General features: G+C 29.3%; 1 protein-coding gene across 4 annotated transcripts; it reads right to left on the bottom strand.

Moving 5' to 3' along the window:
• Window positions 1–2,852: 2,852 nt before the first annotated feature.
• Window positions 2,853–15,335, bottom strand: LOC143903381 (uncharacterized). Of its 4 annotated transcripts, XR_013258701.1 has the most exons (12): window positions 15,097–15,335; window positions 14,479–14,559; window positions 13,644–13,754; window positions 12,794–13,030; window positions 12,065–12,289; window positions 11,193–11,744; window positions 10,998–11,114; window positions 9,940–10,164; window positions 9,385–9,852; window positions 8,142–9,195; window positions 6,120–6,836; window positions 2,853–3,558 (listed from the first exon to the last, which is right to left on the bottom strand). XR_013258701.1 is itself a non-coding variant. In XM_077416924.1 (9 exons), exons 1-9 carry the CDS (start codon window positions 15,182–15,184, stop codon window positions 9,850–9,852), a joined length of 1,587 nt encoding a protein of 528 aa, XP_077273050.1. In that variant the 5' UTR covers window positions 15,185–15,335; the 3' UTR covers window positions 9,735–9,849. The 4 variants fall into 4 exon arrangements, 1 of the variants encoding a protein (XP_077273050.1); XR_013258702.1 differs by lacking the exons at window positions 14,479–14,559; window positions 15,097–15,335 and having other exon boundaries at window positions 12,794–12,835; window positions 12,972–13,030; window positions 13,644–13,679; XR_013258703.1 differs by lacking the exons at window positions 9,385–9,852; window positions 9,940–10,164.
• Window positions 15,336–15,907: the final 572 nt, after the last annotated feature.

Genomic DNA, 15,907 nt, shown 5'->3' with positions numbered 1-15,907 from the left:
ACAGGGGGATGCCGGGACAAGTCGTCCGACATCTATCGGCGCTTATGTTTTAGCGTTCTGAAACGCGAAAATCTTTCGGCGCTTCGCGGTTGTATTGCCCGCAATCGCGAAAATTTCTCTCGCAATCCGGTGTTTGCTATCGCGAAGTACGCACGCAGAGATATAACGGTTGCGTCGTGGCGCGTGCCGGTATCGGCTTACAATGGCGTTTTGACTTACAGTACCGCTGCGTAGTGCGTCGTGACCGCTTTCTGCCGCGTCGAGTCTGACAGGGCCGCTTCACTGCTTCTGCGTTGTCTGCTTTGCTGCGTCCTTGCTGCGCTGCTTCGCTGGCTCGCTGCGTCCCTGCGTCGCTGCGTCGGGCTGGCGAGTCCGTGCGGTAGGTCGGGGCCTCTCCGGTGTCGCTGATAGCACGCGGGGCTACTGCCGTCGTTTCACGCACTCGGGATCCGGCTGGCTTTTCCTCTCCGGGATATTTTACCGCCGTCTAACGATCCGTTCCCTTCGCAGGCGCAATCTGGCAAGATGTCCTCCCGTCCGGTTGGCAGATCCCACCGCTGCCACCAATTGTTGTGCCGTACCTCTGATTTGAGGGATCGGCACGGAGTTCTTTTGGATCCGCCGGGAGAAAGGAGGAATAATGTTGCCAGAGTTTTCTACTTGACGATATTTTAATAAAAGACCTTTTATTCTTGATACACTTGTTTCGTTGATTTCGTTGCCTTGACTCGCGGGCGTTCTCAATAGGATAGTTTTCGTTGGTCGTGCGCGATTAGCCTTACGTTCTAGACTGCCCGCCGCTTCTCGGAAGAGCGGATCACTCGCGTATTTGCTTCCGCGATGCTGACTTAGCTGTCAGCGCTTTTGCTTCCGGGTGAGTGACCGGGATGTCACTTGCAACACCCGGAATGCCAGCTCAGGTGGATTTGGCAATATTCGGAAGAAGCGCTGACAGCTAGGTGTCGAAATAACAACACGGCGACTTCCGCCTCACAACACGGGGAACGGCTGCGGCCTCCCGCCGAGTTGCGGCGACTTCGAGTGGTGAAGGGATGGACACGGGTTAAACCGTGTCTGTCCCTTCACTTCTGATCGGAGGGATGGTCCGTTCATGACACCGCATAGACGTGTGCCCCGCATTGCACGTTGTTGCTCCCGAATGAATCGGCTCGAAGCCCGCGTCGAATCATGGGTGTTCCTGACTAAAGGCCTGAAAGGAGGCGGATAACCGTCGGGGCGTCGCAGGCGGCATGAACCGGGGGGTTCATGTCAACTATTGCACGCGACTCTCTCGAGCTGGGGAGGCGGAGCGGTGTAACCCCGTTTTGCCTCCAGGTTTTTCGGTAAATCAGGGGGTTCTTCTGACCCCTTGGGCGTGGGCGTGAAAAGCGCGTGACAGTGAGCTTCCCCGAAGCAATGCGAATAGCGTACCGGCCCAAGGGAGTTCTAGCATGCCGAGGGTGGCCACAGTACGGTTTTAGCCAGTAAGAGTCTGGGCAAACCCTTGATTTCCCCCGGGGTCAAGGGTATCCATAAAAATTTCTTTACTTAAAAAAAACATCATTGTAAATTTTTTTGCAAATTAACGAAAAATGAGATTTGTACAATATTTTTCACGGAGTTACGACGCACACGTACACGCATACGTACACACTGGACAAAATACGACCAGCAATCTTTCCGAAATGCTCATCGGTTTAATTACCCGGTTCAATTATCGGTTTTTGTTCAATTACCGCCAGCATTACCCCAGGATACATCACTATTTCAGGAAGTATCGTTTATTTAAATATTTTTTAACCAGACAAAAATGCTGTTTAGTGACATTCTTAGCGATACTCCAATACAATAGGTCTTTCTTATTTTCAGTGACACATCGATTTCCATAACTTTGGCATAAACTTTAGTATCATGGTATTTTTTGCAAAATCTCCGTCAATGCTGTGAAAGAGGTCTTTAACAATGCAAATTGTTGTTTCTGCATTCTTAAGGCAATTTGCTGCTTAATATTTTATGCTTAATACGGTTTGTATATTCATTTCATGAGACCTGATAAAAAAGTTTCATTTTATATATAAACTCTAATATTTTATGCTATTTATTAACATTATTTAACATATATTTCAGATATAATAGAACTGAGAGCGACATAATCTATGCATATGTAACAGTTTGGAAAACAGACCAGCTGTTATCAAGCACCAAAATAGAATTCATTAACAAAGCACGAGATTCTTTTAAGCGATTACGCTTTGATCTCGCTTAAAATAATCTTGTGTTTTGTTAATGAATTCATATTTTTCGAGATATTTGCCTGCCTCTTTTAAAATCGACCACCCTGTATAGTACATAGTTAAAAAGAAAATTTATAATATTTTAATTTAATAATGTGCAACTCATAATAACAAAAATATAATAATAAAATATCTACTTATATATTATTGTCACATACTATTACGTTATTTTATATATTAAAAACTAGAGAAAAAAGAATTAAACCTAACTTGAATCTTTTTATATTATATATGAAAAGGTAATTAAATAAAATATTCAATATAAGTTATTATTATATTTATTTTAACAGATTTGATAATTGATTGATCCAAAGTACAGAATAAAAATAAAATTATATGTATGCATACGTTACCTTTTCAATACATTAATACTATTTTTTTAAATATATAAAATTATATATACATGTATACTTTTGTAAATTATGTACTTTTTTCTTTTCTTAAAAATAAAATATATTATAATTTTATAATGCATTTCGATAAATAAAAATATATTTTAATACATGTATTTAAAGCTCAACCCGTATAACAAACATTATCTTTCAATACTGTCTTAGAAAATATTTGTATAAAAACGTTGAACATAAAAAGATCTATTTTATTTGAATGTCTTATATAATTAAGGATTTTGGAGTATTAATACCACAAATATAAATTCTTTTGTATTGATTATTTTTTCATTGATTATATTGATTATTTTACATCTAAATATGTATTCTATTTATATCTGTATATTCTACATATATCTAATTATATCTATCTATAAAATATAGATCTTGAAAAATTATCAATATAAAAAAAATTTATTTGTGATATTAACTGCAAATCATTTAATTATATTGGAAATTCAAATAAAATATACTATATTCAACGTTTTTATATAAATATTATCTAAGACAGTCTTGAAAGATAACGTTGTACTTAAAATTAAAATAACTGGTGGACATACATACATGCATTAATCTTTTTTTAAGATAAGATACAAATATGGAAAAGAAAATTTTAAAAAATATTAAGAAGACATACAAAAAAAATAGAATAATAAAATAATATTACAATGTACGCTTTTTAGTTTTCCCAGATAGAAGGTTGTTCATCCATGATCGAATCTGAGCAATACTTCTATCTTTTAAAAACGGGTTTTTCAATTTAATACGTAACATATCTTCTGTAGTTGGCATTTTTGAGTTTGATATAAAAAAATCAAATGCTTTATATTCATCTATGCTCCATCTTGTTCTTTTTGTTCGTCCATAAGGTGATGCTGAAAAATTTAATGAGATTTAGTTATTCAAAACTTCTGTGCACAATACACAACATGTATGAAAGATGTTTCATAATTTAATATAAACAATATAAATATTTGGTAATTATACAATATAGGGGTCCACCCTTTGATGACCTTCTGAGTGACTTTCAGAAGGTTTTAGCCGTTGATCATTGTTTGTTAAAAAGTTATTAACAAAAAAATTTAATGAATAAAATGTAATTTTCTGACAACGTATATAGATTATATGCTTTTATATTATATTCTTCACTAAGCATGTTGTCCTTGATTTTACCTTTCCTATTGTTGACACTTACTGGCTAATACAGCATAAAGTGTTTAGACATTGGACATATGCTGTAATTTAATCTTCAAATTAAAAATTATCATACACATGTACACATACGCACGCGCGCGCGCATGTGTGTGTGTGTGTGTGTGTGTGTGTGTGTGTGTGTGTATGCATAATAATTTTTAATTTAAAGATTAAATTACAGCATGTGTCTATGATCGCCGTTTTTAAGTTTCACATTCATTGTATGAAAACTTGTCAAATAAACATAATTTTATCAATATTGGAGGTGAGACTTATACATTACATTCTTTTGTTCATACATTACATTTTTATTCATTTAGCGTTGATGGATAGGGTAAAGTACATATTTCGGAGCTATGAGGGATAGCTATAGATGATAACGAAAAAATCAACATATGATAGGTACAGTCGGCTAGAGAGGCATTTCAAATTTGCAGGTTTGAATGAGGATCTGATCCGAAATATGCACTTTACCCTACATTGGATGAAATATTATTGAATATCATTTTTTTTATTCATAATTTCGATCTGCTTATAGGGAAACAAGATTTATCATTGTACGGTACATGACCGTCCTTCCCTGGCAGGCAGGGATGGGGATAGACCTCGTTTCGCGTGAAAAATTGGGTTCGGGTAAAGCAGAGAATACTTTGTATTTATACTTCTTAAATTATAAAATTGTACATATACTTTTCAATATACTAACTATTCTCTGCTTTAACAAATTGTTTCTGTTACAAATATGAAGCATTTCCACACGAAGCGAGGAAAGAAAAAATGGGTTTTTAACTTTCCACGCAAATCGAGGTCCACCCTCACCCATCTCTTCTCTGCCTACATGTGTATTGTTAGACACATACCAGCAAATTACTTCCTTTAACTGATACAAACTGGCAAATAACTGGTTAATAACATTTTAAGAAACAATGACCGAGTGCTAAAACCTTCTGAAAGTCACTCAGAAGGGTAACCTTGACAACATATGTTAAGGTCAAGGTCATCGGAGATTGGTCCCCTATACTGCATAATTACCAAAACTTTTTATACATTGCAAGTTTTTTGTAATATCAATTTCTTCCAAAAAGTTTAACCTTATTACAAAGCATTCAATATTTTTGTCCGACATTAAAATTGCAATATATTTGTATACATGTGTATATTGTGTATACATTATATGCATATAAATATACATATATACATATAAATATACAGGGTATTCCATTTTAACTTTTGTACCCTAATATCTCGGGAGCCAATTATTTTATTTAAAAGTTTTAGACAAAAGTTGTATAATTTGGAGAGGACCATCAAATAAACTGACTAAATTTTGAGTCCAATGTCCATTTTGGACCCAATAAAATCCAATTTGATTTCTTTTAGTATAAATCTTAATTTTTGATTATATTATCTTTTTCTATTACTTAATTTAAACAACTGTTGTTTGAAACATTTTTCTATTTGCCTAATACTTTTTTAGATATTCAAGGGCGTAACTTTTTCAATATTTAGCTTAAGATATCTGGATAATTATTTGTCGGAGGAAAAAGTAGTACAAGCCTTTTTGACTTGATTTTATCTCAAGAATATACTATTGCAATAGTACTCATTTTTTTTAATATTTGTGTATGCATTTCCTTGAAGTTTTCATGTATACACAAATATTTAAAAAAAATTTGAGTACTATTGCATATTCTTGAGACCAAATCAAGTCAAAAAGTCCTGTATCACTTTTCCTTCCAACAAACAATTATCGAGATATCATAAGCTAAATATTGAAAAAGTTACCAAGTTTCTGACCATCTCAAAAAGTATTAGGCAAATAGAAAAATTTTTCAGAACAAAAGTTGTTCAAACTAATTAGAAAAAAATGGTACAATAAAAAATAGGGATTTTCATTTAACTTCAGCTCTATTGAGCCTAACAGTGGCTTTGGACTCAAAATCTCTAATAAGACCTATTGATCCCCTTTGAACCCTCCAGTCCTCTACTTTTATCAGAAAATTTTTTCTTTAAAATGTATTGTTCAAGAGATATTTAAGATCGTCATTTAAAATGGGACACCCTGTATATACTGTATACTGAGCAATATCCAAAGTATGGATCGTGAAAGTTTTCAGAATATTAAATTACTTTGTCACTTTGCCTCTGTACAAACTTGCAAGCGCATGCCCTTTCTGACTAGGATTTCAATAAATCTGCCGTACAATAATTAAAATATTTAATAACAATTGATATTACTTACTGCTACGTCGTTTCTTATTATTCTTATTATTCTTATTATTCTTATTATTTTTATTATTCTATTATTCTTATTATTCACTGATATATCCTTTTCAGGAAATTCGGTTCCTACATTCTTACGTTGTTGAACTTGGAAGGAAATATCCTCCATATTTCTTTCCTCATCCTCAGATTCATTATCATATATGTCATTATTTTTATCCATATTATCATTATCATCGCTATGGTCACTATTATTAAAATTCTCGTCGTCTTCTTCTTCATTTTCTTTTTCAGTGCCGCCTTGTGCTGCTTCTAAGAATTGTGTCATGCGTATTATCTCCAGTTCAGGTATTGGTTGCCGATAATGACTCTTGTGTATATTTTTATCATGCCCCATAAAATTTGCCAAATCGGTGACTTGATCTTCGGATAAATTTAAAGTTATGCAACATGTGGCAATATGTTTACGCAGCTGTGTACCTCTTAAAGAAGATGGTAGTTTTGCGCCACAATCTTTAGAAAATTTACGTAATAAAACACATGCGCGTAAATATTTAAAGCGCTTTTTATTGTCATTTGGAATTCCAAATAAAAATGGATTTTTTGATGGTACTTTGGCATTATCTCGATGTTTTAAAATCATCTGTAGACATTCCAGTAATTGAGAATGTAAAATAACAGGCACAGTACGCATCAGTTTGCCACGAATTGCAAATATCACATATTTTTTAACTTTCTGAAAAAATTAAATGCAATTAGTGATTGTTTCTATTAAAAATTGTTATCTATACTTGTGTTCTAATGATTACTATTACAATCATAAAAGTAAAATATGTGTATATATGTATATATATAAAGGTATAAAAGCCATAGTGGTGTAAGTCAAATTTTGTAAAAATTGTAAATATTGACTCGTGTGCACAGATGCAATCTATACAATATATAAATTGCATCTATGCACACAAGTCAATGTTTAAAAAAATTTAACTTACACCACTATGGCTTTTATTCCTCCTATGTTCATATATATCCTCCGTATATTTATATCTATATATATAATAAAATTGATAATTTTAATAATTATTATATTAAGGTATATTAAAGTTTTTCATAAAAGACACGAAACTGTCAAATTAAAAAAAATGTAAATTATAAATATCGCACATAACAATAATTTTTCGAATATAAAATGGATTGTTTTTATTTTTACAATAGACTATATAATTAGCATTCACAGTAAAGTATAACATTTATTTAAATATTTATATCTATTAATTATTAAAGTAAAGAACTATATTTTTTAAATTTTATCTTTATAGGTACCTATTTTATTAACATCAAAAATTTCAGAGCAATTCAACTAATTTAAATCATTTGCCTTGTTCTGAAGTGACAATTAGAAAGAAATCAACAATGAGCTAATCTAATGTTAGAATTAAATAATGTTGATGGATTATTATTATCAGAATTATTAATTTATTATTATTTTTTTTATTATTACAAATATTACATTACTTATTAGAAAATTTTATTTTAGTATAAAATAACAAAATATTATTTAAGTTTTAGAATAGTTTACAGTTTAGTAAAAGATGAAAGAAAATATTTTACATAATTTACACAATTTTTTATATTATTTTTTTTACAATATTTTTATTTATGAAATAATTTAACAGAAATAATATTTTGTTAGTCACTAAATTCTCCATACTATAAAAAAACTAATATACAACGAATTTAATTATGAAATGTGGTTGTATAAATATGGTTTTAATTTTTACTATAAAATTATCTTTTACTAAAATTAATATTTTAAATTTATTTTACTTCCAAAATAGTGTTTAAATAAGAAAAATATAATAGATTTCCAAAAGAAACAAAATTTTTAATATCGAGTATTTTGCTTAAAAATAAAATTCTTTAGAGCACATCCAGATTTTGCAGTAATTTTTAAACGGAAATATATCAACAACCAAAATTCTTATAAATCTCTGCTACATTGAATTTTCTTATAACTTTTAATTAGGAAGATTATAATTACCTTTTGTGCAGCTGATGATAACGATTGATATAATTCTTTATGTGTATTTTCATTAATGGTTGTATAAGATTGAAAATCTTCAATAAGAACTCGTTCAATTTCACCAGCTCTACGTCTGTTAAATAATTGAAGCAATATGAGCGTACTTTGTGCTAAACTCAACCAAGCTTGATATAAAAACCCTTGTTTCAATTGATCATATGCTGCTTTTCGTTTCTGATGTAAATAATTATATAATTTTTTTATATCATCTATGCTTGGGGTAATATGACTTTCTTTTGTCGTCTTTTTTGTGACTGAGTTTCTTCAACTACTTTATTAACGGTTGTAGTATAATCTTCTTGTAGAATCTTTAAAAAATTCTCAGCATTTTCTTTTCGTTTGTAATCGTGGATTTTTATACATTCCGTAACAAACAAATTACCAACTTGTTTTAGTAACGTTCCTATAGTAGAAGCTGTTGCCGGTGCTTTATAAGTGTTGGTTTCTTCATTTAATTGTGCAATTTCGTGGACAGATTTAATACAGTCGTCATAATATCGTGGGTCATAAATAGAACTAAACTGCTCTAGACCTTCATTGAATTTTTTCATTGCAAGCCAAAATCTTCCGAGTAGTCGAAGACGCGAACGAATCATGTCATGTTGATGTAAATGTTTATATTTTACTGCTAATTTATTTCCATATGTTATTAATAATTGATCATATTTTATTGAGCGCGTAACTATATCATCCCGTAATACAGGATATATGACATTTTTTAATATATGGCTTGCATTATTATGAATTCGACCAGTAATTTTTCTGCCCAAAACTTGTACTGCTCGAAACGCTTTTTTGCCAGTGCATTGTGCAAAATGATGTCTAATATTGTTTTTGGTAAAAAATCCTTTGCATTTAACGCAACATGTGAAGTCAGTTGCCGTACGTCCTAATTTTTCTTGTGGTCTTCTACAAACAATAAGTTCGCCGTTATTTAATAATGGATCAGTATTGAATAAAAAATTGCCATTTCTTCTGAGAGTCTCTATAATCTTTTTTCGTTCTAATGTACCTGAAACATATTTAATATAACATTTGTACATGTTCATATTAACTTAATTAAAGGATGGTAATATATCATACATAAGTATATGTATATATAAGTATAATATTGATAGCAAAATATCAAAAAAAATAAAAAACTTGCATACAAAAATATTATGCAAATTTCATATGTTCTAATAATAATAATAATATTAACCTTTTGGCAATACAGAAAATTTTTGTACTTCTTTTTCATTGCGATGAACTTTCTCTAAATGTCTAGCAATTTTACTTTGAAACTTTTTACAAAAATAACAAAAATTCTGTTTTTGTGCTCCTTTAGGCTTGGAAACGGAAACATACATATTTTCATCATTACATGCACGTATGCTTTCTGCTGATATATTGATGCTATCAACCGTCCCATTCTTATTATCCGTATCAATATTATTAGTATCACTTTTATTTTGTTTATTACTTTCTATTTCATCGTTATCACTTATATCGCTATTTGAACTTGGTTCATAATCACTGTCATTATTCTTTTCATATTCTGAATCATATTCAGTATTAATATTATTACAATTAAAGTCCGTTATATCCGTATTACTATTATTAGTATAACTTTTATTTTGTTTATCACTTTCTATTCCAGCGTTATCACTTGTTACATCACTATTTGTTACTAAAATAAAAAAATTTCTTATTAAAATATTTTATTGTTTAAAAAGCAAAATGTTTTCCATATTTAAAAAAATTATATTTTGCTCACCATTCGTAATATCATTAAAATTGTTTTCAAAATTAGTATAAATATTACTAACAGGAATATCTTCACAACTGACTTCGTTATTGGCACCAATATCATTTATGGTATAAGTATCGTTACGAATAATATCAGTATAATTGGTAATATCACTATTATTTTCATCACAGATATTAGTACAGTTTTCATGCATGTTATCATTGTTATACGTTTGAGTAGTATTATTCAAATCTGAAAAAAAAAGTTATTTCTAAATTAATATAATATACAATTAGTATAGAGAAATCAATTTATTATTCTTTTGAGATCAAGCTTCCTTATACATATATATTAGAGTGGCAATATTTTTGGGTCAAAAATTTGATTTTAAGTCTTATCTTTTAAATTCGTTCTACAAACTCTCAAATAAAAACCCTTGAAGAACAGGCGCTGTAACTTAATATTTAGAGGTCGCTCAAAGCCTCTAAACATTAAATTTTACCCTCTTTTTTAATTATTAATTAATATATTTTTATTAATTAATAAAATTAAACCTTTAAATATTAAGTTACAGCGCCTGTTGTTCAAGTGTCTTCATTTGAGAGTTTGTAGAACGAATTTAAGGGGTGAGACTTAAAATCAAATTTTTGACCCAAAAATATTGTCACCCTAATATATATATCTATATTTTTTTTTAATTCTCAAGAAATTATACAATAATTATGCTTCAGTATGATAACTTGTGTGATACAGATCAGGAAATGAAATATATTTGGAATAAATAGTAAAATTTTAATGACAGATTTTTTGATATAGAATCGATTTTTGTTTTACATAGTTATCAAAGCAATAATAATCTTTTTTTAAGTCAAATATTAAAAATGAAACTTTTTTACAAAATAAACAAAAATGTATAAAAAATAAAATCATCTATTTATTCTTTTATTTATTCTTAGAAATTCTATACATATATATAGCAAAAGTAATAAAAACTATCACAAATATTCATATTTACATTTCAAAATTTATTTAATGTAATTAAGATTTCTTAATTATAAATTAATATAACAAATTATAAATCTTACCTTTAATATCTTTGTCATTCCTTATAATATTAGAAATTGTATTCTCGTTTTTATTACTTTCTTGTGCACAATCAATATCATCGGAAAACTTAGTAACAATATAAGTGTTTTCTCCATCTAAAATATAATAATTATTTAAAGAACTATTTTTTAATATTATATGTGTCTATTTTAATAATATTATTACAATCTTACTTTTATTTTCATCATCCATTGTAGTAAAAGTGTTCTCGAAAATTTTTTCGCTTGTATTTTCATTTATGTGCTTATTTCTATTTGTATTGTTCTTTTTATTGTAATTGATAGAATTTTTTATTGGATCAATAGTTTGATCAAGAATACCTGGAGTCTTATTAATCGAATAAGTTCCATTTAAAGCGCATATATCACACGAAGAACGATCATTAATATTATTTTTACTATATGTATTATTTGTATTAGCATTCTTGTCACTGCATGATGATGTATCACAAATGCAGGTACTATGACTAAAATAACTGCGTCTGTTACAGAAATCGCTCATATCTATAATATCATTGAACGTATCGTTTTTCTTATTACTATTGTCTTCATTATCTATGTCACTATTCTTCTCAATGTCAGTGTTTAACACGCTACATTTATTACAATTATTTTCTAAATGTCCAGGGTTTACTATATTGTCACCATTTGTGATATTGCTTATTGAGTAGTTTTCATCATTGAGTATATTTTCTTCAGCAATATTATTTGCTACTGTATTATTGGCTGTAAAAACAATTAGATAACTAATAATGTATGAAAATAATTGATAACTCATAAATGTAATTACATAATAAGAAGTATTAAAGTTTTTTGTCAATTTAAAAATATAATAATATAATACTAAACATTAATATTAAATACATATATTAAATATTAATTAATTAAATAAGATATACAATATACAAATAAAAATGTATCACATTATAATATGTAACATATGAATTTAAAAGGTTAGGTTTTAAAATATTATATTTTATATATTGTATAAATGTATATTATATTCTGACTGAAGTTAATGTTACTTTCAACGTACTGTATGTTACCTTTATTATTGCTGTTATTTACTACGTTATTGGAACTATGTGCCAAAGTATAATTTAATGTAATATCACTTTCTTCGTTGTTTTTATAATTATTGCCACTATTTTCTCTAATATCGTTACTGTTTAAGATATTATGATCATTAATGTCATTATCATATTTGTTGCTGTTGCTGTCACTATTATATGCATTTTCATTAATAATATTGGTTGTCACTGTATTATTTACTGTAAAGAATAAATATATAATTACTATAGATGTAATTATGTAATATTAAAGAAAAACGTTTTTTTCAATTTTGGAATAGAATTATACTACATTAAATATTATTTATAATGTAAGACAGTTCAAAAATATCATTTATTTAAATAATATTATACAGGGTATTCGAAATAAAAGTATCCAGCTAAAAAAATGGAGTAGATTGGGTCAAACTGAAGAGAAAAGTCATGTACTATTTTGCAAAATTCGCAAATATTTGGAAATAAGATGTTTCTTTTTGCCGCATGCTTCTACTAGAGTAGATTGGCCAATCTTTGTTAATGGATTTCTTAGTAAGTATTGCGAATTTTGCAAAATAGTACATGACTTTTCTCTTTAGTTTAACTCCATCCTTTCGGCTGGATACTTTTATTTTGAACCCCCTGTATAGTATTACATTGAGTATATTATTGAAATATGTTTTTACTATTACTATCATCATAATATTACCTACTATCATCATACTTTACCTTCGTTATTATTGTTATTCATTTTGTTATAAGAATTATGTACTGAAATATTATTGAGGATATCAATTACTTCTGTATTTTTTTGTTTGTCATCACTGATATTTTTTATAACATCACATTTATTTAACTTGTTGCAGTCAGTTAGGTTATTATTCAAACATTTCTTAAACTTTGTTACCTCATCGTAGTTTTTATCTCTGCTATTAATAACATTTTTTTCAATATTAGCCTTATTTCCTGTAAACAATAGATACTTTGATATTATATACAGTATATATAAGTATAAATCATACAAAATACAATTTTATATAATTTATATCAATTTTATTTCTTTTATTTATATAAAACATTTTTTATTTATATAATTATATAAAAAATAATATCACTTCTGAGTTTCTTATTAGAGTAGCATTATTATATCAAAAGTAGAGTCTCTCTAACCAGAACCGTTCAGTTCTGACAAAATTCTACGAGAGAGAAATCCTTCATTATCGCTTTCTCTTTCTCTCTTTCTTTGTCTCTTTTCTATCTCTTTCTTTTTTTCTTTCTCTTTCTCTTGCTTTTGCCAACCAATCAATTAGCGAACCAATCAAAAGTTGCTATTATATGGCTAGACTTTGATTAGAGGGACTCTAGATCAAAAGTAATTATATTCTTGTCAATGTATAATATACAATAAAAATCTAAAATATTTTTTTATTTAATTTATTACTCACATACTGTTACTAACAACATTATTGTATAACTAAAATTCTTGCAAAAGTTATCATATTTACGTATTTACTATGTTTACTATTATACTATATTTATTACATTTATCCAATACCATTATGAATATTGTATACTTTACCTTTATTATTTCTGTTATTTTTTGAGCAGTGAGAATTGGGTGTTATATTTTTTCTTTTTTTATTATTCTTCTTTAATCTTTTGATAGGGATATTAATACTTCTATTAGATACTATAATATAGACACATAAGTATCATTAGAACAGATGCATGTAATTTGTATCAAATGAGATAATAATAGGTGATTTTTGGCGTGACTGGTATAAGCAACCAAAGGGTACCAAACTGTACCAGAACCAAATAGCAACCACCGATAGCAACTTTGGTATATATACATACCAAACCATATCAAATCAAACAATCACCAAAAATCGCCTAATATTTATGATCGTTTCAATAATTAGATTATCTTTTTATGAATCTTATTCCTATAATTCTAATTTAATAAAAAGTAATTTTGAGCATGAAATAATTATTTATATAAATATTTATATTTAGGTACTTAATTATTTATAAAATAGAAGATCTTATGTAATATTATCATAATGAATAAAACACTATTGTTTTAACAAATCTAATTTATTGCATTAAATGTGTCAAAAAATTATGGCAGCATTTGAATAAATGATATCGTAAATACTACCACAAATGTAACACTGTTTTAAGTTTAATGTGTATGTCGAAAAAAGATCACGGAAACGATGTACATTTTTTATTTTGTAAAAAACAACATTAATATATAAATTAATTAATTAACTTTTATAGGAGAAAACCGCCATAACTGTTTAACATACCCAGTACTTGAAAACATATGAAATAATGTAATTTTAATTGTAAAAAGTAAATTTTTGTCAAATATTTAAAAAATTTCGCTTATTGTAATAATAATGTTTTACCTATATTGATGTTCTTTAATATTATTTTAGGTATATCAGAATTTAAATTGGTTGCAACATCTAGAAGACATTTCTTGTTACCTAAAAATCAATAAATTTTATATAATTATACACATTTAATATTATACATTGCAAAAAAATTAAAAACTGATTTTTTACAAAATATTGAGATTTTTTTAAATAAAAAAGGAATATATATATAAATATATACTTTGTTTAATAAATTTATATATCAGCAATACACATTGGCTGCAGTCCACTTGATGCTACAAATGCTTCGAAGCATTTCTCTTCTCCATTCTTTCAATGAAGAAAGAAGAAAAACGCTTCAAAGCATTTATGGCCAATTTCTTCATCGTCGGATAACTCTATCCTTCGGTTAACCTCACTTTTCATCTCTTTCTAAGGAGGCAGTTAGAAAGTGATGAAAAGTAAGGTTAACCGAAGGATAGAGTTATCCGACGGTGAAGAAATTGGCTATTACAGCGTCAAATGGACCTCATCAACAAAGTACCACTGAGAGTATTGTCGGCGAAATCCTTATCAAAATATCCCAAAAATATTCGGTACTCTTGTTTTTCAATTAACATTGATAGACAATAAGTATTATTTACTTACTATTACGAGCTATTAGACGGCCTTTATGTTTATAACGAATGTCTTTTACACCATATTTACCAGAATTATATAATAATAAAACAAACATCTTTGTATTAAAACAATATCACAATCTTTGTACTATTATTGCTAGATTAAAGGAACGTAAACCGATCACGATAGAAACGCGTTTCCAACATTGGTAGGATTGCTAAATTTCTCCTCGCGAGTATTTCGCTGTTTTTGCGCGCGTAAACACGTCTGAGTAATCGAACCAATCGAAGCACTGCGAGCACCGCATAGTAAACAAATCGGCCTATCACGGTCGAGAACGTAAGGCTTTTCTCTGATTGGTTAATTTGTAATTGTCAACCGATAACCCCACCGTAAAGACCCTAAAAAGGTTTTTAGATGGGAGCGTCGAGCGTCAAGCGTCAATACCCTTGCGTAGATATCTAAACATGCAGATCGTGCAGATTTCAGCGTCAAGATGCTGAATAAAATGATAAATGGCTACTGACTAGAATTAGACGCGTCAAGACGCTGAAATCTGTGCACGAGACATCTGCGCGCCGCAAGGCTGCAGCGCGCGTTTGACGCTTGACGCTAGACGCACGATTCATAGACATTCATAGTCGGTTATTATATTTAAGACCGTCTTAAGTACAATCTTAAGCCGTCATGAACCAATCACAGAGCCGTATTAGCATCTTAAGACATTACTTAAGACGGTCTTGAAATAAGAACCGACTATGAATACCGGCCTAAAACGTAAGCAGCAAGGAAATCAACGGTACTGATTCGCTACCGCTTACGTTATGTCTTAAGTTCT

Source organism: Temnothorax americanus, unplaced genomic scaffold (assembly GCF_048541705.1).
Source record: "Temnothorax americanus isolate GAGA-0224 unplaced genomic scaffold, ASM4854170v1 Scaffold46, whole genome shotgun sequence".
In the NCBI taxonomy this organism is placed as follows: Eukaryota; Metazoa; Arthropoda; class Insecta; order Hymenoptera; family Formicidae; genus Temnothorax; species Temnothorax americanus.
Note: the sequence above shows the minus strand (reverse complement) of the source record. Positions and strands in the feature narration are given on the sequence as shown.